The sequence below is a fragment of the Nanorana parkeri genome, unplaced genomic scaffold (genome assembly GCF_000935625.1).
Source record: "Nanorana parkeri isolate BGI_ZX_2015 unplaced genomic scaffold, ASM93562v1 scaffold3281, whole genome shotgun sequence".
NCBI lineage: Eukaryota > Metazoa > Chordata > Amphibia > Anura > Dicroglossidae > Nanorana > Nanorana parkeri.
This window is the reverse complement of record NW_017309549.1, coordinates 1-22,175: the sequence shown is the minus strand read 5'-3', so window position 1 is coordinate 22,175 and position 22,175 is coordinate 1. Positions and strand designations below refer to the sequence as shown.

The 22,175-nt window shown below is 41.0% G+C and overlaps 1 protein-coding gene across 1 annotated transcript in view; it reads left to right on the top strand.

The window, feature by feature from the left end:
- LOC108802994 (androgen-dependent TFPI-regulating protein-like) overlaps nt 1–17,261 on the top strand; it is a 29,086-nt gene extending 11,825 nt beyond the window's left edge. Inside the window, exons 4-6 of the mRNA XM_018574845.1 lie at nt 9,975–10,090; nt 14,425–14,576; nt 16,957–17,261. Of these exons, the coding sequence (XP_018430347.1) occupies nt 9,975–10,090; nt 14,425–14,576; nt 16,957–16,991 (303 nt within the window). The 3' untranslated portion in view covers nt 16,992–17,261. The remainder of the gene's footprint in view (nt 1–9,974; nt 10,091–14,424; nt 14,577–16,956) is intronic.
- The last annotated feature ends 4,914 nt before the right edge of the window (nt 17,262–22,175 follow it).

The window sequence follows — 22,175 nt, the reverse complement described above, 5'->3', positions numbered from 1 at the left end:
TGATGAATAGGGAATTTTAAGAGCAAAGCAGCAACAGTCTGTGAGTAGATCCAAATCGGTTAAAAGGTTTATTTGACACACGCGTGTGGGGAAAGGCCTTAGTTTGTCAGGCCAATTCCAACCCCACTCTAGTTCACACAGTTTTTATAGCTCTACAGATCAGGATAAGAATTAAGCTTATATCATTGTTTCAGTTTAACAGAATTCAAAATCCTTATTCAGCATTATTTGTTCCTCACGTGTACATAGCAAGTGTCTGTGTTTAGATAAACTAAAAACTCCTAGAATGGCAATTTCTCCATTGACTTTAAGATAACAGCCAACACCCTACTAAAAAGAGTAACTTGCAACTTTGTCTCATGAACAAGTGACAAACCATGTGTTTAAGTGTATATGAAATGTTTTAAAGTCTCTAACTGTATTTAATAGAATGTATGTTTCTCTTTAATATAATATACATATAGAATATGATCGTATAGTGGAATATCTTTAACCTGTCATTTTAGATGTCATATCATTTACTTCTGGTAGTGTGCCTTATCTTATACCATATTTACTAAACAGTCTTACTTATGAGATACATTCCATAATATGTTTCATTAGGCATAATATTACACTGACAAAATGGAGCCTGAAAATGTGATTCAACAGGGATCATCATTTATCCCTACACACTGACACCCTAAGTATCCCAGGAAGAAGCAAATAGAGCTGCTCACACTGTATTCTGAGACCTGAATTGATAAGGATCCATAATTCTTTCACGCCCCACACATCCCAACTCTCTTTCATTTCCACACCCCTTTTCTAAAGCACGCCCTTGTGCCATGCTTGACCTCAGGCCCAGATCACTGTGCAATAGATGTAACAGCAGTACAAAAACAAAAAAAACATATGGAACTCCATAACAAGTTGGAACAATGGATATACATTTCATGGTATATACAGGGCACAAAATACTTAAAACAGATTTCTAACATAGAACAATAATCTTGCCATAAGACAGTCAAAACAGTCAATTACAAGTTACAACAATTCAATATAATTGATTTACACATAATAACAGGGATCAGGCAAATCCACCCACTACAGGGATGCCTACAATGCAGATGGTAGTGCAAGCCTTCAGCACCTGGACACCCCAGCATGGCCTTGTCCATAAGAGTATGTGGTGTCTATACTTGAACTCCTTATAACAAGGCTGAAAGCCGTAGGTAGTAAAACTATCTCCTTCAAGGGAGCAAAAGGGTTTCAGCACCTTCAAGAACTCCCACACCACCTTGTTGTATATTTCCTGCCATTTCTTCTCAATAGTGCAGAAAAGTTCCTTGAAAACTTATGGGAATTCCAATTTGAAGTAATCTCAGATCAAAAAGGTTTTTACGGCAGCAGAACCACCAGCCAATAGAAAACTGTTGGGCGGAGCTAGCTGTCATGGCAGCTTAGTGAATAGACCCCATATATGTTGTATGCTCTGCACACAAATGATGCAGTGCATGCAATCACACATAACTTTTAATTTAATAACACATACATTTCAGCACAAAGGACACGAAGGAAGATTTTTGAAAAATGAATCCCTTTCATTACTTATGCCCTTTTTGCACATAGATTATAGTCAGAGAAGCTAACACTTTAACCTTGTTTTAAATAATCACTTATTTAAAACCAGCAACTGTTGAGACAATGCACGCTTTGGTCAGGACTATGTAACTTTCAACATACTGTAGCCTCACAATACAGGAGTGAGAATTACCGTATGTAACATGCAAATTAGGTGTTGTTGGTCAGCCTGCATGTGTGCCCATTTGTGGTCAGAGGTATGTGTCTCTGTTGGTGGTCAGTCCTGTGAGCCCCCTTATTGGTGGTCAGTCCTATGTGCCCTTTTATTGGTGGTCAGTCTGTGTGCCCTATTATTGGTGGCCAGTCCTGTGTGCATTGATGGTCGGGGAGCAGTGAATATCCTTCCACCAAGTGCTGCCTGAATACAACAGAGTCACTCTCCCAGTGAAGGGTAAATACTTTGTTAGGTCTCACTAGACCTGGGGTTCCATGCAGGTGATCCAGGAAGAGTTCCCCTGGTGTCTGGATCTAGCAACATTTATGCACTGTAGCATGAACCTCTTACTACCAAACCTAAAGAGGGGTTCTCAAAACACTGATCCAAATAATATATATCTATAAATGAGGTCTAAGGGGCATATTTATAAAGCAGTGAATGTGATGTTAACTAATTATTCACTGCAAGTATATCTTCCTACAGCATGCATTTTAAATTACATGGAAACTGGTGAATGTTTGATGAATGGTTCATTCACCGCTTTATAAATATGTCCCTAGAGGAAATTAACTGTATATTTATAAATATATTTAGAAGTGTCATTGTGGAGACAGTGGGAATGATAAGATAGGATGGGTGCATAGTAACAGGGTCCTGGTCCACAATTTGCACTTGGCCCCCAGTAGCTTTACCACTGGCATTTACCTATTTTTGTATACCTGTAACTCGCCAGGTCCAGTCTCTTCTGCAGCAGCTGCTGGCTGTCACTGACACAGCTCAGCAGCGAATGTGAGGAAGAACGAGCCGCTGCACACAACACTGACAGATTGTCAGTGATTTAACAGCGGCGCTTTACTCTTGACAGCCAGCGCCCTGATATGCCATAGCGACCCAGGCGGCCCGTACGGCATCAGAGGGATGCCCTGGCCGGGCCCCCCTGTGCCCAGCCCCATAGCGGCCGCCTGGGTCGCTACGGCGATTGTTATGCCACTGCCTGTAACCAGCTCACTTTAATCACTTACAGTGCAACCTATTTACGTACAATATACAAACTGCGAATACATGAGCTGTATCTATAAACTATGATTTTTTTTTTGTTTGTTTGTGCATTTGTTAAAGCGTGCAAAGGCTTTGACTTTTGTAAATGTCTCCTACTGAATTTATTTTAACAGACAAATAATGAAGGTTATTTACAGTGTAGACACTTCAAGTAAATGTGCATAGCATATTCACTTCAATCTATTCAATTCTTCCACATTAGATAAAATGTGCCACACTTTCAGGATTCACAATTTAATGGAGAGTGCTTGTGTCTATCTTTTAAATAAATATCTATTACTCAGACAAGTGGGGCTGCATTTGATACAGCTATATCTCCATATTGTGACATTCAGAAAAATCTATTCAACTTAATAAGTGCTACTGTGCTGATGTGATAAGGCAAACATTAATAAGACCTTACATAACCAAGAAAGAGAGAGGAAAATCACTAATATATAGACCACTGCAGTCCCTTAATAAAGTAACATTTATTGAAATAATCTATGAGGCTCCTTTTCAGCTCTTGTGGCACAGCCTAACCAGGTGTATTGAGGTGTATTGTATTTAATCGACTTCCTTTATGAATAAAGTGAGACATGTAGTTAAGCAAAAAAACTATATCAGGTCATATGCACTTAGAATTTCTGTCTTTGAGCTTTAGAAGTCCCTATGCGAAATTGTAAGGGGCAATCATGAATGCGTTTTTTCAACACGTGTGCTCATCCATTTTATGGGATCTCTCTGTCTTTGTAACAAATAATGTAGTATATGTCACCCTTTCCTTCCCAACACACTGCCATACAAAGGTGTCTGCTGTTCTATGTGTTGAGGTGCAGTGAGGGTCATGTCCCTTCTGATGCATGGATGTGCAATTATTGGAAGCACCCACAAAAAAACACAAGCAATGTCTGTGTGCAATGCACATTACAATACAAAAGGTAAAGCACATGTATATGAGTGAATGCACACTTAAAGCCACACTCTGGGCAAAATGATAATTTGCACATCTCTGGTTGTGTAAATATAATTCACAAGCTGGGTGCTATATATGGAGGGTGGCTGCAAAGTATAAAAAGCTTATCTTGCAACGTGCTGTGCCCTGCACAGAGTGCCCAGCTTACGGGCACTGAAAAGAGGGAGACATGCATTGCCCCGGGTACATCAGTTGCCCCCTTTTCACTCTCCTCCACTTACTAGATGTCTTCTTTTTTTTAAGAATACAAGACATTCTGTGATTAGAGGAGGAGAGATAATGTCACATCCCCACTCCCTCCTCTCCTCCAATCACAGAATGTCTTATAAAAATAAACAAGACATTTTGTGAAAGGAGGATAGGGAAGAGGGGGCGAATGATGCGACCAGAGCGATGTACAGCTCAGCATCCATCTTTCTTCAGTGCTCTGAAGCTGGGCATTTTGTGCGGGGGGGGGAGGGGGGCCTTAGGCTGCAAGGTGAGAATTTTTTCTACTTTCCAGTCAGAAAAGAGCAATAGGGTTTGCAAAGAATACAAAGCCTGCAATTATCTAGAAGGTAAGATTTTTTTCTACTTTCCAGTCAGCCACTGTACACTACACCTATGATAATTCTAATGATAATTTACACGCCTAGTGTGGCATGGAAATTATTCTGTCTGGAGTACGGCTTTAAATTCCAGCACCTCAAGACACCAGACTATAAAATGATTACCATTGAATCTGGTTGTGTTTAGGAATAGAGGTTGTTCAGTTAACAAAGTAAAGTTCACTGACCTTAGCAGATATGTTCACATTAATCAATAAATCATGTCCTAGCAAAACTACTGTTTTTTCAAATCTCCCTCTCACATGATTGAGTATTGAACATAGGTTTGTCTTATTTACTAACATTGCAAAGGGGACAGCCTCTATTCCTTTAGTAAATCAACCCCAGTCTGTTCTTGTCCAGGTTGCTGCATGCTATATCTACTAAGAAGACTTTGGAGTTACAGTTGGATGAAATATGATGGGACCATTATTGTTACTGCTAAACAGTGCATCCAAAAAACCCTAAAAAACTAAAAGATAACACTGCCCCAATACAATCACAGAACACCTTGGGATCTATTCACGAAGCAGCCGAAGGATCTAGCTTCGATCCTCGGCTAGCTTCAGCCCCAGGACCCCATTCGGTTCAGTAGAACCGAAGGGCTGCTGTACGGGCTATTCACTATAGCCCATACAGCTCCCGAAGTTGGCCAAGCGGCTCAGTTGAGCCAAAGGCATATGCCTCGGCTCGACTGAGCTGCTCTGAAAGCCGAAGCTGGCTGAAAGGCCGGCCATTGGCCGGCCGACAGCCTGCTTCTGACGGCTGGGCGGAGCCAGCCGTCATCTCTCTCCGGCCACTTGCAGAGAGATCAGCGTCCCTGGTTACCAGCTAACCAGGGACACTGATCTCCAGACAGCAAACTCTCCCGGGCGCTCTGGGAGTGTCCCGCTCCCGGCCACCCAGGAGAGAAACAATTTTTCCAAGGAAGGTTCGCTCAGCTCGATCGAGCAGAGTAAAACTTTCCCTGCTTTTTTTATTTTTTATTCTGACATGGAGCCGTTGGTTGCCGTCAGAATAAAAAATAATAATTTCACCATAGAAATGCATTGCTAGATTCCTATTGGCTATTTCAATTTGCAATAGCAAACTAGCTATTGCACCCGCCCACTGCTGCTGTCAATCAGGGGGGTGCAATAGCTAGTTTGCTATTGGCTATTGCAAATTGAAATAGCCAATAGGAATCTAGCAATGCATTCCTATAGCAAACATTTTTTTATTTATTTTTTGACGGCAGCAGAACCTCCGGCCAATAGAAAACAGTCACTGCTAGCTCCGCACAATCGTTTTCTATTTATTTTTTTGTACTTTTTAAACTATTTTCTGTTCTGCTCGGTCCCACATAGGTCATTTGGCTATTTAGTCACCGCTGTTGGGCATCTATAAGAATAGACCGAACAGCAGCGAGTAGCCTGCCGGAGGTTCGGCTTAGCCGATCCACATGTTGGATCGGCTGAGTCGAACTCCTCCTGCACTTCGGGTCGGCCGAACATGCTGAGCACACGAAGCCACCCGATGTACGGCTGATTTCAGCCTGAAGTGAATAGCCGAACAGCGTTCGGCTCACTTCGCTTCAGGTCGGTCTCCACTCGGCTGTCTACGGCTGCATAGCGGCATAGCGGCATTCTCTGAATGGCTGCTATGCAGAGTGGGCACCCCTATGTTTTCAGAATAAAGGGCAATTTGCTTTACAGGATTTCCAGACTGATCAGATATGGCATATGCATACAGACATTGGGACAAGCTGGACCAATGTAAGTATGCATACTAATGAATACCTGGAGTTTAACCTCTTCATGCGGGTTTACGTAAATACACGTCATCCGCTTGAAGTGGTTATACTAAGAACACAGCTGCAGGAGATTGCTGTTTATGTGCAAGCGATCAGCTGTCTATGCAGCCGCCATATCGTTTGTACCGAGTGGCGCTGTGTGGCCCCCCCCCTCCGCTGCCGCCGCTGGCTTCCCCAGGCTCCGCTGTCCCCCGTGTGGGCCTGGAACCGGCACGGCAGGTCTCCCCTGACAGATCGGTGGGAGATCACTAGGCTTCTGGCCGCTGATCTCTCCTCTGATCACTGGACCCAGAAGTGATGGGTATTACATCACTTCCAGTGTCACTGTGGACATTCTCCGGCTCTTAGAGCCAGGAGAAGAAGCTGGGGAAGCAGATCTCTGCTTCATCAGCTTCTTTGGGGTCCTAGGTGACATAATGGGTCTGAAAGACCCCTGTTGTCTCCATAAAGAGGACCTGTCACATTCTATTTGCTATTACATATGGGGCTTGTTAGTTTAATTAAAATAAATGAAAGTAACATAACAAAAAAAGTAAAATTAAAAAAAAAATGTTTTTAAAGTCCCCCTCCCCCCACATGTCCGCACATACAACACAAACACATTGGATGCGCCTATGTGCAAAAACAAAAATGTCACCATACATGTTACATATTGCCATGAAGGTCAGAGTGAGAGCAATAATTCTAGGGCCATCAGTCACTGTTAACAATAAACTGATGAGCAGTATAAGAGTCTAAAGCTTCACCTATGGGAAATTCTGGTCATTGTAGTTTCACAAGTGCACACAATTTTAAAGCTTGACATGTTTGGTATCTATTTACCTGAAGTGACCCCATCTTTTATATTTTACCCAAAAATTGGGTATTACATTGCACTATTGTATTACACATCACTTGTGCACTAAATTTCATTTTAGTGAATCTTATCCTAAAAATACTGGTTTGATAAACATTGGGTAGAGAGGGGGCTGCACAATAGAAGCTTTAGAAAGGAGACTCACCCACCTCATATACTGCTTCTCATAACACAGTGCAGACACCTCCATTCTGTGATCCATTATAAAGTCTATGCACTGCAATATTGGAAGTGGGAAACACAATGCGGCACCAATTTTAAGCAAAGATTGGATTTGCGTATGACCTTTTTCACAGGTTTCAAGACTCGTACAGTTTTCAAGACTCGGTGAAGGAGCACAGAAGAAGAAATGTGATGCAGTTGTAGGTTTTGCCACCTTGTGGTGCCTCCTTTCACCACTCTTGTGCCAGTTTTCAGTGTATGCTTTAATGGAAGGGTGACTTAAGATCCTAAGACAGCTTTAATACCAAACCACTTGTGGTTAAAGTGGACCTTTACCCCCTTTCACTAAAATTCACATCAGCATGCAGCTCTGCATGCTGATTTTAAATCATCTTACATTTATTACTTAAACAAATATGTTTTTCATTTACGTACAAATAGAGTTTATCTACTTCCTGGTTGTGTTTTGGAACAAATGATGTAATGTGCCAAAGTGTTGCATCCTGGGAAGGTTACATCAGCAGAGCATTGCTGGGAAATTTCATCTGTAATCACATGAGATCTCAGGGAAAGGCATTTTCCTCCACTGAGATCATGTGCATGGTCACATATCCTAGTCACATGTGCCAGAGTTCCAGAAAGTAAAGTGAGATCTAGTAATCTGCCCCTAGTTAAAATGGCCACTTTTAGAAGACTGGGAAGCAGCAATAAAGGTGGCCAAGCAGTAGAGCCGGTTATAGCACATGAGAAGATATTTTAGTTAGAGAGAGAAACAGTAGGAGACGATTTCATGAATTATATATATATATATTTAAAAAATTCAAAATGGCCACCGACCTTGGTGACCTCTGGAGCCATATTGTATTTGGCAGTTATGATGTTGAGTTATCATATGTATAACAAGTTTAACATACTTCACTAGTGATATAAATGCAAATTTATGCAATTGGAGGCAATGTCAAAAAGTGATTGGCTTGTGGCGGCCATATTGATTTTGGGAACGGGCCTGGTTTTACAACCGTGGTAGCAGAGGTCGCCCTGGATATATGTGGAAAGTTTTGTGTTATTCTGATACATGGTTTCAGAGTTTAAGTTGTTGACAGAATATTGCACAGTCCAAAATGGCTGCCAAACCATGTAGTCACATGACTTCTAATAAACATATGTCACTGCAGAGCTATTCATATCTTTATGTAGGAATTTGTATATCTGTATCCTCAGCGGTTATGAAAAAACAGATGTTTGAAAATTGTCAAAAATAGGTTTGCTTAAACCAAGATGGCCACCAGAGCATGTGACCTATGACCTTAATGTTTCAGAGGTTTGAACACAGCACCGTTCTCTACCATTGTTCCAAATTTCATGAGTTTTTACATAACGGTGTGGCAATAATTACCATTTGACAAAATAGCATAAAAATAATAGAAATATTTGTTGAATTTGACACAATTCAATATGGCCGCCGAAACATGTGGCCAATTGACTTGTAATGATCAGTTGTGAATGCAGATCATATCATGACTATACACAGCAATTTGTAGATCTGTAGCTTTACCAGTTTCTGAGAAATGGATGTTTGAATATGGAGCTGAATATAATCACCTAAAACAAGATGGCTGCAGGGCAAAGTGACCTATGACCTTTATGTTGCAGAGGTTTAGTCATAGCATAGAGCTGTACCATTGGTCCAAGTTGCATCAGTTTGTGAGTAACAGTGCGCTTATAACAGGCTTTTGAAAAAAAGGCCATAACAATAATAACACTACCTAAAGATCATTGGCTTGCAGCGGCCATTTTGATTGTGGGATCGGGCCTATTTCTACAACCGTGGCAGAAGAGGTCGCCCTGGACATATGTGCAAAGTTTGGAGTTATTCTGATCAATGGTTTCAGAGTTTAAGTTGTTAACACAATATTGCACAATCCAAAATGGCTGCCAAACCATGTGACCAATAGCGCTACAATTAGCTCATGTGGCAACAGAGCAAAGCATAAGATCACACAGCAAGTTGTACATCTGAAGCTTTAGCGGTTCTGAAGATGCAGGTTTTAAATTTTAGATAGAGTTGCGAAGTCCTAACATATCTGTCAGGTTTTATCTTTGTCTGTGACCCTGGGTTTTTTTTTACCTCCCTTTTTATTCATGTGATGTCCATACATGAAATAGGAGAGAAAGGGGTTGCGATTGTCACTGAGGCAGGAAAGTGTGGGCCTCAATAAAAACATGGTAGAGGGTCTAACCATTTCCTACTCTACTAGAATTTGTTTTAAGCTTTGATTGTGTCCTTATTGGATAGATTTTTGCAAGTTGTACATCTGAAGCTTTAGCGGTTCTGAAGATGCAGGTTTTAAATTTTAGATAGAGTTGCGAAGTCCTAACAGTATCTATTCATTTCCTTCTCTATCCAAACTAAGTAGAAAGTCTTGCTTAGAGTTGGGCTTTAAAGTAAAAATTATAAAGGTCCACTTTAATTTCTACTCCTTCTGTTATTTTAACATGTAACATTAACCTCAATGCATCTTAGTATTCCCATTACACAATTTCTAGAAATACAGCTTCATCTTTCATGTTCCTACAAATGTATGCTAAAAGAATCTCATTAAATTCAACATTTGCATATCAGTGTTATAATTTTCTGCAGACCATCTTTATAATGCATTTATTTTAGGATCCCATTTGAATAGTGAGCAACAAATAGTATATTTTTATTGTATATTTTAAAATATCAAATTGAATAACAATCCATCTGATGCAATACAAATGTGATTTTGTTTGTTTTCCAGCACACAGCTGTGTTCCCTATTGCTGTCTTGGAAATTGTAACATCTCCACATCACTATCCTCCAAAGCGAAAGGGACTCACTCTCTTGGGAATTTGCTCAGTAGCATATCTAAGCTGGCAAGTAGAAAGAATACAGAATACTAACATGATTTCCTTTCCTTTGAGAGTTCAGATAAAATGATTTTTAAAACTTTCACTTTATCTGTACTGACTAATATTTCATTAATGATATATTTCACTTAGAGCCACTGACAATTTTGTGAATGCATGCAAAGTGGCATTTAAGTTCATTTTCCATTATGAGAAATAACTTGATTATCTCTATTTGTAGCCCAGAAAGTTCACATTTTATTCTGAGCTGGACCTGCCAAGATAGGCAGACATTCCCAAATTTGCTGTCAGAACCACAACTCCAGTAGTTTCTTTTTGAGATTATTGAGTTAGTTTCTATCTGAATTTGGCAGGTAGAAGCTTTTTTTTGGCAGAAGAGACTTCTGAATAAGACTTGACAGTCTTATCTCTAGTAAAGCAATTTTTACCAAGAAAACTTTACTTCCTCTTTAACTCTGCACTGTCTCACTCTGATATACAATCCCTGGTCTGTGATGCCTCATATGCCATGCTGTACATTCCCTGTCACTTACCACCTTACACTATATGCCATGCTGTACTATTCCACACCACCTCATTCTGTATGCCATGCTATAGAATCCCTATTCTGCACCACCTCATTCATTGTGCCATGCTGTTTGTTTCCTATTCTGCATCTTCTCATTCCATGTGCCATGCTATACATTCCCTATACTGCATTGCCTCCTTTTGTGTGTCATGCTATACAGTATATTGCCTATTCCGCACTGGTTCATTCCATACACCTTGTTGTACATGTTATATTCCACACTGCCTCATTCAGTACCCTATGCTGTATGATCTGTTTTTTGCATTCACTCGGTATGCCATGCAATAAATTCCTTATTTCAAACTGCCAAATTCTGTGCTCTGTGCTGTAAATTTTATATGATGATGATGGCACATTTTGTATGCTGCGATGTACATTTTACATTCCACACCACCCCTTTTGTATGTGCTGTGCTGTACATTTCGTACCTTGCATTGCCCCATTCTATACTCTATGCGATATATTTTATGTTCCACGTGGACCCATTCTGTTCATGGTGCTGTACATTTTATATTTCACACCATCCCATTCTGTATGCAGTGCTATGCATTACTTATTCCTCAGTGACTCATTCTGTACCTTGCACTGTTAATTTTCTATTTCTCATTGCCTCATTCTGTACACTATACTGTACTTTCCCTATTCAACACTGTCTCATTCTGTATGCTGTGTTGTACACTTCATGTTTCATTTTAAACACTGTGCTGTTATAGCATAGGTGACGCATAGGTGTGAATAGGTCTTAAATGAGGCTAAACGCATCTAAATGTGGCTTTGAGCAGGAACTTCTAAACTTTACTAAAAAAAAAAGTGATCTGGTCTGATTTTTAACCAATATTATACCTAAATAAAATAATGGCTATTACTATTGTTTTGCTAGATTGCATTTTATTGTTACTTTAACTTTAGCATGATATTTATATTTAGCAAAACAGCAAGACAAAGCAGCATTGAGTGTATTAAAGAATCCACATGGGAGCTCTCTGCAGGTTTTCCCTGAATTATGGATGACTAAGAGAAGTCAATAAACCAAAGATTACAGACAAGTCCGCCGCTCTTTTTACTTGTGTGTCCCTTATGATTATACATGTAAATTAAATTTACTGGAACACAGCTTTCACGTTGCACATATTAAACTCTGGGTATAATTTAATGATAATAACTAAATCGCTTGTAAACAATATGATGCAAACAGCTACTAGTTAGTATTTAGAAATGTATATACAATATATATTGGACAATAAAGAAAGATAAAGTTTATGTCACTGTACTTATAAAAGTATTAGATCTAGGCCCCATTCACACAGCGTGGCAAAGAAGCTCACGCAGCAGTGTGAGCTGCAAACTTTGCGCATTTTCTGACCAAAATTTTTGCTCATTTGTCACTATGTCGCAAATGGGGCCAACTCTGCAAATAAGCTTCCCAGTGTTAGAAGTTTACATTTATATACCCTAAACCAGGGCTCAAAATTTCAAGTCCTAAGCTACTAGCCAGGCCTTAAAAGTTACTCGCCACCAGTTGCCCCACCTAACCCCTACCCTGAAACGGCCTTAACTCCGCCAGGTCAGCGGTGTGACGCAGAGTATAAAGATCAGTAACAACGCACAGTACAGAAGTCAGTGGTGCAATGCAGAATACAGATGCCAGCTGTGTGACACGCAGTGCAGAAGCCAGCAATGTGACGCGCAGTGCAGAGGCCAGCAATGTGACGCGCAGTGCAGAGGTCAGCAATGTGACGCGCAGTGCAGAAGTCAGCAATGTGACGCGCAGTGCAGAGGTCAGCAATGTGATGCGCAGTACAGAGGTCAGGGTGTGATGCACAGTACAGAGATCAGGGTGTGACGCACAGTACAGAGGTCAGTACACAGTACAGAGATCAGCACACAGTACAGAGGTCAGCGGTCAGTATGTAACGCATGCAGAGGTCACAAAGAAAGTACAGGGACTTACAGTTGCTTTGAACTCTTCTTCTCCTGGTGATGGTGGGGGAGCAGCGAGGTTTCCTTTACGTCCAGCCGGCTCCAGGTGCTCTCTCTCCTGCGCAGCAGAAGCCGGCCAACTGCGGTTCGGCAGTCTTTCTCTCCCACCAATGGCAGCTGAGGTGGGCGGAGGAAACTGCTGTGGCCGCCAAGGAGCCCAATGGAAGAGAGCACAGACAATGGCAGGGGAGCTTCTTGTTCGCTTCTCCCCGCCGCCGCAGTCTTAAAGTCAGAGCAGTCTTAAAGTCAGAGCAGTCTTAAAGAGGCCTCCCTCCCAGTCCACATCTTTCGGACGTTATTAATCTGAGTTGCCCCACTCAGTATACCCGTTGCTTGCGGTCATATTGAGTGGGGCACTAAAATTAATAACGTGCTGGATTAGTCTGACCAGGGGCGGACTGGGCCCAGGGGCAGGGTGGCAATTGCCCCCCAAGCCTCTCTGATACCTTTGCAAACACCCCCCACTGCCGCCGTAAGCATTTAATCTCTCTGCTGCAGCGGCCAAGTGGGGGGAGAGATTAAGTGCTTGCGGCGCTGGGGGGCGTTTGCAAAGATATCAGAGAGGCCCGGGGGGCAATTGCCACCCTGCCCCTGGGCCTAGTCCATCCCTGGGTCAGACTAATCCAGCACGTTATTTATATGAGTGCCCCACTCAATATGGCTGCAAGCGAGGGGCATACTGAGTGGGGCAACTCAGATAAATAACATCCAAAAGATGTGGACTGGGAGGGGGGCATCTTTAAGAATGCTCTGATCACACCGCTGAGCGATCCCTCTCTCTTCTCCCGGCCGATGCCGCTTCAACTCCACGAGGTGAGCACTCAGAGATGCGGCGGCCATCACACATAACAGCGTTCCCTCTCTCTCCTGGCCGCTGCAGCTTCAGAGCGGCCTGGTGGAGAGAAGAGGGAGCGCAGAGAGCTAGATACGGCTCTGAATGGAGCACTACCGCCACGGCAAGTGTTCGCTTCTATTCTCTCTTCTCCTTCTCGGCCGCTCTATAGCTGCAGCAGCCGAGAAAGAGAAGAGAGAACAGAAGCGAGCGAGCGATCGCCACGGCGGTAGTGTCCCATCCCTGGTCCCGCCAGTGTCGCTGACATTCCACTCGCCCCCCCCCCCGCAATTTTCACTCACCATTTGCGAGGGGGCGAGAGGAAATTTTGAGGCCTGCCCTAAACCATAACTTTTTACATTCCAAATTAATTTTCGATTGATCTGTCTTCTTCCTAGTAAAGTTGTACTGATATATCTGATGCCCAGTTATGTTGTAAAATGTAGAGTATGCCGTATCTGTAAATTCCAAAAATTCGTATTGAGATTCACTTTCCCCTATTTACCCCTATAGGCAGCCCATGGAGAGTAATGTTGGAGAGGTCAGCAAGCAGAAGCCCCTGTGAGTTGGAAATATACAACTAATGACATACCACCAACTCTCATGGGGGTGGTTGTTACTGTGTGGGTGGAGCTTGTCTTCCTGAATCCCTCCCCCAGACTAGTGCCTGTTCCACTACTCTGCAGACAGTTCGGCAGGAGACAATTCTTGAATAGGAATTGAAGCTAGTAAAAAAGCAAAACAATAACATGGGAAGGGCATTTTAGAAAACAAACACTAGTCTTCTTAGATGGAATGGGTTTTTGTAAGTGGCTTAACCTTAACCTTTATCTGTAGCCTTTATAAGGAATCACATTCTTCCATCTCTGTAACAGTTCCCAGTTTATATTTGTGTTTTCTTACTTTAAAAAAGACTGTTGGTTTTAATATTACTTTATTTTCTATTTTTCTCATTTGTAGGGTTCTGTGGATCTACATTGCTGATGGCAACTGGGTTTACCCTTTCCTAGGATTATTAAATCCATTTGGTTTTATAATATTTTTATTAAGCAGTAATATACTGGCAGCATTGGCGTATATTGCTGGAGATACTCTGAATGATCTAGTTTGGGGTAAGTTCAATAAAAAAGGCAAGTTGTTTACTTAAAGTGTATGTCCAGCCAAAACTTTTTTTCTTGGATTTGGATAGAGTGGAGAAGGGTTAGTAATCCTGTCGGGATTTTTTTTACTGCTGTGCTAGGCTCCGTTAGAGAGAGGTACCTCACTTTTTGTGCTGTTGACACCTTATTATTAGACCGGAAGTGAGGAGAACTCCAAAAGCAACACAGACAGAAACTGAAATGCTTTTTTTTTAGAGTAAGGTAAGGCTATAACCTCTTTCATATTTTTATTTCTGTCTGTGTCCCTGCCGCAGATTTTCCTTCAGTTTCAAGAGTTATAATTCCTCTCCACTCTATCTAAAACTAGATCCTATAAAGTCCAATATGGTGTCTGCTACTTTATACTGCGCTTAGGAATGCAGGATGGCATTTTACGAATGCGTGCAAAGTACATGTACTGGAACGCCTGTACATGAACTTGCATGGCTCCCCTCAAACAGCCTGTCCAATGCAAATGCAGCAATTTGCATATATGGCCACGCTTTTGCAGTGCATAGTTACTCCCACCCTCCTGATGCTTCTGTATTCTGCAAATCTGAGATGAATATGGTGGCAAGATGAATATGGTGTACATCTTGCCACCTTTTTGTTAACTGGCAGTGGTATTTAGTACATGAGCAGTACCACCACTAAATTGTAATGGCAATTAAAATATGGCGTGAGATACCATGCATGTATGGTAGTGGCAGTACATGTGCATGATCTCTTTGCCATATTCATCTCAGCGTTGCAGAACATGGAAGCATCGGAAGGATGGGACTAATTAAACACTGCATCTGCACCTCTACTGTTCCTGCTCTAACACCATACTCCTGGCTGACTGCCTTCTCCCACTCCCCTCCTATTTCCTACACTGCATCTACCACATCTCCCATTGCTGGCTGTGTCCATTATATTTCTGTTATCCTTCCCCATTTCCCCTCACATCTCTCCTCTGCCTCCTCCCACCACTTTGCCCGCACCCCTCCTCTCACCACTGTGCCGGCACCCCTCCTCTCACCACTGTGCTGACCATGCCTACCAGGCTTATACAAAATGGTGCCACACATGCGCAGTGCAGTTGCAGCTTTGGAACTCAGGTCCTTGTTAGAACGGCGCCTCTACAGTGTATGCACAGTAATGGCATTTAGTGCCACTTCTTCTTTCACAAATGCTCACTCCTTCTCTCGTTACCACTGCACTGACATGCACTTCTCTTGCTAACACTGCACCAATGGGCAATTTTGTAGCCACCACTGCACTAATATCCCCTCCCACCACATTTGGAGCACACCTGCATGCCCCACTGGCACCATCACTCATCCCTCACCACTGCATCTGACCCTCAACCTCCATATGATCTCACATGCAGGTCAGCCCCCACTATCACCACCACACATTCTACCCCCATCCCCTGCCTTGCTTGCATCTGACATTCACAAAACATTCACTGCATCTTACTGGTGTGTGTGTGTTAAAAAAAATCTATGCACTACCATTAAATGCTTGGTGAAAATCACATTCACTGCTTTATAAATATACTCTCAATATCCTATGGTGGTAGTAGGTTGCAGAGGCGAGACCTCCTTTAAGAGATATAAGCACCAGTGTCTCAAATATACTTCAAGTCAATAGGTTATAAGACAATCAGCGTATTGAAATATCAAATTTAAAGCAATTTAGATTGAGATTTGGACATTTCAAATAAGTCAGCAGATCCTCCTTGCTCCATATTTAGCGAATTAGGCCTATACTGGCCTCTGCTGGCTGCAAATCAGTGTATGGACACCTTTACAGTAGCCAATGTTGACATAGTAGATGTCAGTGATTTCTTTGTAAATGTATCTAAGTAGAAAGGATGACTTGCGGGTGCTAAAGGGCCTTTTCATAGTCTAAATATATTTGATAAATAAATAAAGTATAGATTCCAGGGAAAACAGAAAAGTGTTGTTATTATACTTTGGGAGTTAAAGTGATTAAAAAAACAGAAATGTAAGTTAATGTAATAGTTTTGTAGTTCACATCCAAAATTGTTATGGCAGTTTAAAGTAAATTTAAGTAGCAGACTGGGACTTTCTTGTAGTGTAGTTCTTCTAATGATGTCGACTGCTTTTCATTAAGGCAAGAAACAACCATCCAAATATATATTTTTTTAATTTGACGTCATGAAACTGCAGTCCTGTTGCTATAGTTTACAGCAATTTACACATCAAAGTTGATCTGTGAAATTCCTTGTTTGATCAGCTTATATATGTTCCATATATTGACAGTCATTATGGTGCTTTTTAAATGTTTTAAATTAGGTCTTCAAAGTTTACATTTTAACAGTTTCTGTTTTTCCTTCTAATTCAAGCAGGAGAAACTCAACACAAGAAAATGAAAATGTAAACCGCCTTGGCAATGCAGCAAGCTCTCCAGGAACAGTAGAGAATGGATGTGTATACATATCCTTTTTCTATAATGTAGAGCTCAGTAGCAATCAGTCATAACTGACAGCATGTGAAATTGGTCTATTAAAGAACAAAGAAACAGTCAAAGCATAAACCTTGTCCACCTATTGAATTGAAAACTACAAATTTTTTGTGCCTTGTGAACTCATTATTCTGATGTACAAATGTATTTAGCAAAGAACAAGTTCAAGTCAGTCTCCGGTCTTCTGCTCCAGGAAATATTAACTAAAAAATCTTCACTAGTGTTAAAAGCAGGTTTCAGGCCACGTAAGAATGTACAGGAATAATCAAGCATCCACATTTCCTTGTTAAAGAGTAATAACATATGACAACTGCTTGGATATATGAAGTACTGTCTGTTCACACTACTACTCACACCATTACATTTCATTTTAATTTACTGCAGTATAGACGTATTGAAAGAATGGAATTAAGGGAAATCTGAATAACTTGATCGGGTGCCTCATGAAAGGGATTGAGAAAGACAATGTGTTACATTGCTGCACTGTCTTCACATTAACCTTATCATACAGCAAAACACAAACAATTACAGCTGGCTCAACAGTGTTCAGTTATGAAACTAGTCCTGAGGCTAGAGCACCATGAAACATGATCATATACCTGGATGGCAAAGCTGGAGGTCAGAACTTGATGTGGTTTGGCATTTTGTTAAGATTGTTGGTATAACTAAATCCAAAGAAGGACAACTCTGTTATACTGTAATTTATTGTATTGGTTTAAAGGTTTATTAAACCCTTATTTGTTTTTGCATATATCTACTGCTAGCATGCAGTAGATATATGCAAAACGATTTGAAAAAAAAAGGTTTTCAAAGGGTTAATACTTACCTGTCTAACTGTCATTAAAATGACTTACTGTCATTAAAATGGGTCTGCCATCCACATTGCACATTACCATGTTTTGTTGCTGTAGAGCTTTGTGATACACATGATCCAGGATGGAGTGCCCCAGACTTAAAGGGTTATTAAACCCTCACTTTTTTTGCATATATCTACTACTAGCAAGCAGTAGATAAATGCAGAATATTTTTTTTTCAAACTTTTGGAAAGGGTTAATACTTACCTGTGTCTCCGCTGCGCGCTCCTGTCCGAACATCTGAAAATTTCTTGGGCGTCCGCAAAGGATCTTGGGGCGGGCGCATGCGCAGTTCAGATGTTCGGCCGGCAGATGAGGAGAGACACAAGGTAAGTAAATGGAGCAGCGTGCACCTGCACAGACTCCTTGGGACATCTGAGAAGAGGAGGACAAAGGAGTCAGCGCTGGATCAGAGACCTGCACCTTATAAGTGTCATTAAAATGACTTACTGTCATTAAAATGGGTCTGCCATCCACATTGCACATTACCATGTTTTGTTGCTGTAGAGCTTTGTGATACACATGATCCAGGATGGAGTGCCCCAGACTTAAAGGGTTATTAAACCCTCACTTTTTTTGCATATATCTACTACTAGCAAGCAGTAGATAAATGCAGAATATTTTTTTTTCAAACTTTTGGAAAGGGTTAATACTTACCTGTGTCTCCGCTGCGCGCTCCTGTCCGAACATCTGAAAATTTCTTGGGCGTCCGCAAAGGATCTTGGGGCGGGCGCATGCGCAGTTCAGATGTTCGGCCGGCAGATGAGGAGAGACACAAGGTAAGTAAATGGAGCAGCGTGCACCTGCACAGACTCCTTGGGACATCTGAGAAGAGGAGGACAAAGGAGTCAGCGCTGGATCAGAGACCTGCACCAGCGCTGGAGGGACAGCTAAAAACTACAGGAAAGAAGAAGATGATCGGATTAAGAGACATCATTTAAGGTAAGTCCTTACATTAGCACTGTGGGGGGGGGGGACCTTTGCCCTAATGTCACTTTAACCAGTATATTCATTTAACTTGGGTTCTGTTCAGCCTCCATTTTCTGCAGGGATGGATTGGGACCACTAGAGAAAGTTGGATCTGTGGCCCAACCCCGCTAAACCGTCCAATTTTCCAATATGACACATCCACAGTCTTTATCCAACAAAATTGCCTTTATTTCTGATGTTAACAAAAAATAATTATACTTTGAAATGTATTTATACCACAACTGGGCAAATATTTTCAGACAATTTATCCATCAGATTTCCATAATGTAGAAATCAGTGAACAAGATACAAGCGAAGAAACCGATGACAGGAAATTACATACACAGTAGTTAGTCAAGCAAATGTTGCTAGTATGATATGATAAGGATGAAGACCAATGGTACAGAGCTAAAATCATTGTATTACCCAGTCATCAGGCAAGTGTTGCAAAGTATCATATAGTTAATGACCAGCGGTAAAGAGCTGAAATCATCTAATTACCCAGTCCTTAAGATTTGACAATGGTTTCTGTATGTAGAGTTTAGCAATGTTTAGAGAGTTATTGTGCTTTTTAACTGCATGCACAACATTTTCAGCTAAAATGTCAACCTTTAACCACTTCATAATATCTTTAAGATGTAGGTATTCATCCTATCAGTTTTTCAGGTGAATTTGATTGGAAGCCTCATGTTAATCTATGGACAGCCGGATCTAAACTGACATGCATTTGTTTATATCCAATTATTCCCAACTCAATCTAGGTCCAGAAAACAGAGTTCTGTTTTGGCAGATGTGATCATGACAGATCAGGGGTAATCTGATATAAACAAGCACATGTCCACTTACATCTTACTCCACATATCCCTAACATGGGTCTGGTAAATTCACAACTGTGACATCTACTGTGTCACGGTTCGCAAAGCTTCTTTTGGAATGTCGCTGTTTGATCTTACCATTTATTTGAGAATTTTTCTTTCAGGTTGGTTGTTGCCTGTTTAATGACTAAATATAAACCTAGTGTTGAGACCATTTAAAGGAATTAGAAAGATGTTTAGCTAGTGACAATGCATTTTTTAACAGAATGCTCCAGAAGAGTACAGCTTGCCTTTGTGACAAATTATTCCACCTGTGTAGTTAGTAGGTTTGAAAATGAATCCCTGAACATCAATTTCCACCACTTGCCATGTCTACAAAACAGGTCCAAGAATAAAACAGATTTTTGGCCCACTGACAGCTTTACTGTCAGATCTAGGGGGTTCAGCAATGTATGCCAACAGTACAGTAGAACAGTACACAATTACTTTGGGTGTTCCACTGTGGAACCATTTATGGTTCCATAGCTCTTGGCTTGCTCTACTTTTTAGTATCACCTATTTTCTTAAGTCTGGAGAGCTTTGTATGCCCTTAATCCAATTAAACAACAGCTGTTTTTTAAGTCCAAATAATTATTTCACTGGCACACTGTGTGACATCAGTAATCACCAAATTAAGAACATGAGCATTGCATCACATGTATACAGAATTGCACGACATTGTTTTGATGTGAGCCTGTACTCCACTTAAACTTGTAAGACCATCAAATGAGCAGCCAAAAATGTTAACAACACTAAAGGAGAACTTTTCCAATTGCTCTTTCAAAATGCCAAACAGAACTTCTCAAGTTGTTCTAACATTAATTAAAGAGCAAAGCCTCTGTTGCAATGTTCTTTCTTTGACATATCGCATAGGTATGCTGCATTGTTCTTTCACTGCAACAACCTGTGCCCTGTCCATTTCCACAATAAATCTAACAACTTCTCTAACATCCTTGTTTATTTGTTGTTTCACTGTTTTGCTTAATATGGAGATCAAGTAACTGAAGTTTTGCTTAGCAATATTACCAGACTATTTCTTCTTCTATTAGGACATGACATCATATTTGCTAAGAAGCAAAACAGGCTCAAGAAAATTACCATAATTTCAATCAGGATACATAAAGTATAAGTAGCTTCAACCTTCCTTCTGTAAGCAAGGCCTAATTCAGCAATGTACAGAATCTCACAGTTTTGAAGTACTTTCTCATTTGCTTATATTGCAGGTTAACAGTAAATAGATATTCAATATCTGCGATGTTTTCTGCAGACAGATATGCACTTTGTGCTGTCTGATGTTGTGTACATCCCTCATGTTACCTGACACATATATACATGTACCTTTTCAAATTTCCAACCAATAAGGAATGGACATTGTCTGTTAGTACTGAAAGCCATACAAGTTAAGCAAAACCATTCTTGTGTTTCTACAGAAAAAGGAAGCCATTTTCTTAGAACTACAAAAGCACCAGGCACAGGAGGAAAGTAGACTTTATGCCCCTGCAATGTTAACACATTAGTTGCATCTTATGATGGCTGGATAGGGTGCACTTTCATAAAATATAATTTAGTAGTTGTATGAGACAAAGGATCTGGTTTCACAGTTGGTCTAGACATAGATGTAGAAGGTGAATCAGAAGATGTGGACAATGATTCTGTAGATATGGAAAGCATATCTGCAGGTGCAGCAGCAGACTGTGAATTTAAAGAAGGCAAAGTCATATCTGACAACAAAATTTCAGATTCTATGTGGAAAAAGTCATCTTGGGAAGAAATTACAGGGTCTGCATGTGTAGAACGCATAACAGAGCAGGACATTACAGATTTTGCAGAAGCAGTGCTTAAAGAAGGCATGTCTGCATGTAGGATAATAATTTCTACAGTGGTTGGAGACACATCTGAACAAGAAGTACTAGGTTTGTTACATTTCGAATGAGTCACACTCACGACTCCTTGGGGCTGATTTATGAAGCCCAACACGCACACGCGCAGGTTGCGTGCGCGCTTTTACACGCCAAACCATACTTACTTCTTCACTCAACTTATGGAGAGACATATTCATTTTTACACTACATAATTAATACCCCTAAAACATGAGTGCATCACAGTTGATCAAAACATGGTTTGCTCATGCATTTACATTCCTGCATTCATCAACACAAGCAACACAACATAGAGCTAAGTTACACAACAGCAGCAGACAATTCATGCAGGGTTTTGCACAAATACACCTGCTGGGTGTCACCTCTGTATTATCCTCACCCCCTGCCTGATTTAGTGCTTGCTAGCATAAGCACACACCTGGGGTGCTGCGGTGTATGTGAACACACGCAGGTGTAAACCAAAAGCACCTCTTACTTGCAGTGCTCCTGGCCACATTGCCACAATGCACTCCTGCAAATACATGCATTTCTGTTCTGATTTGA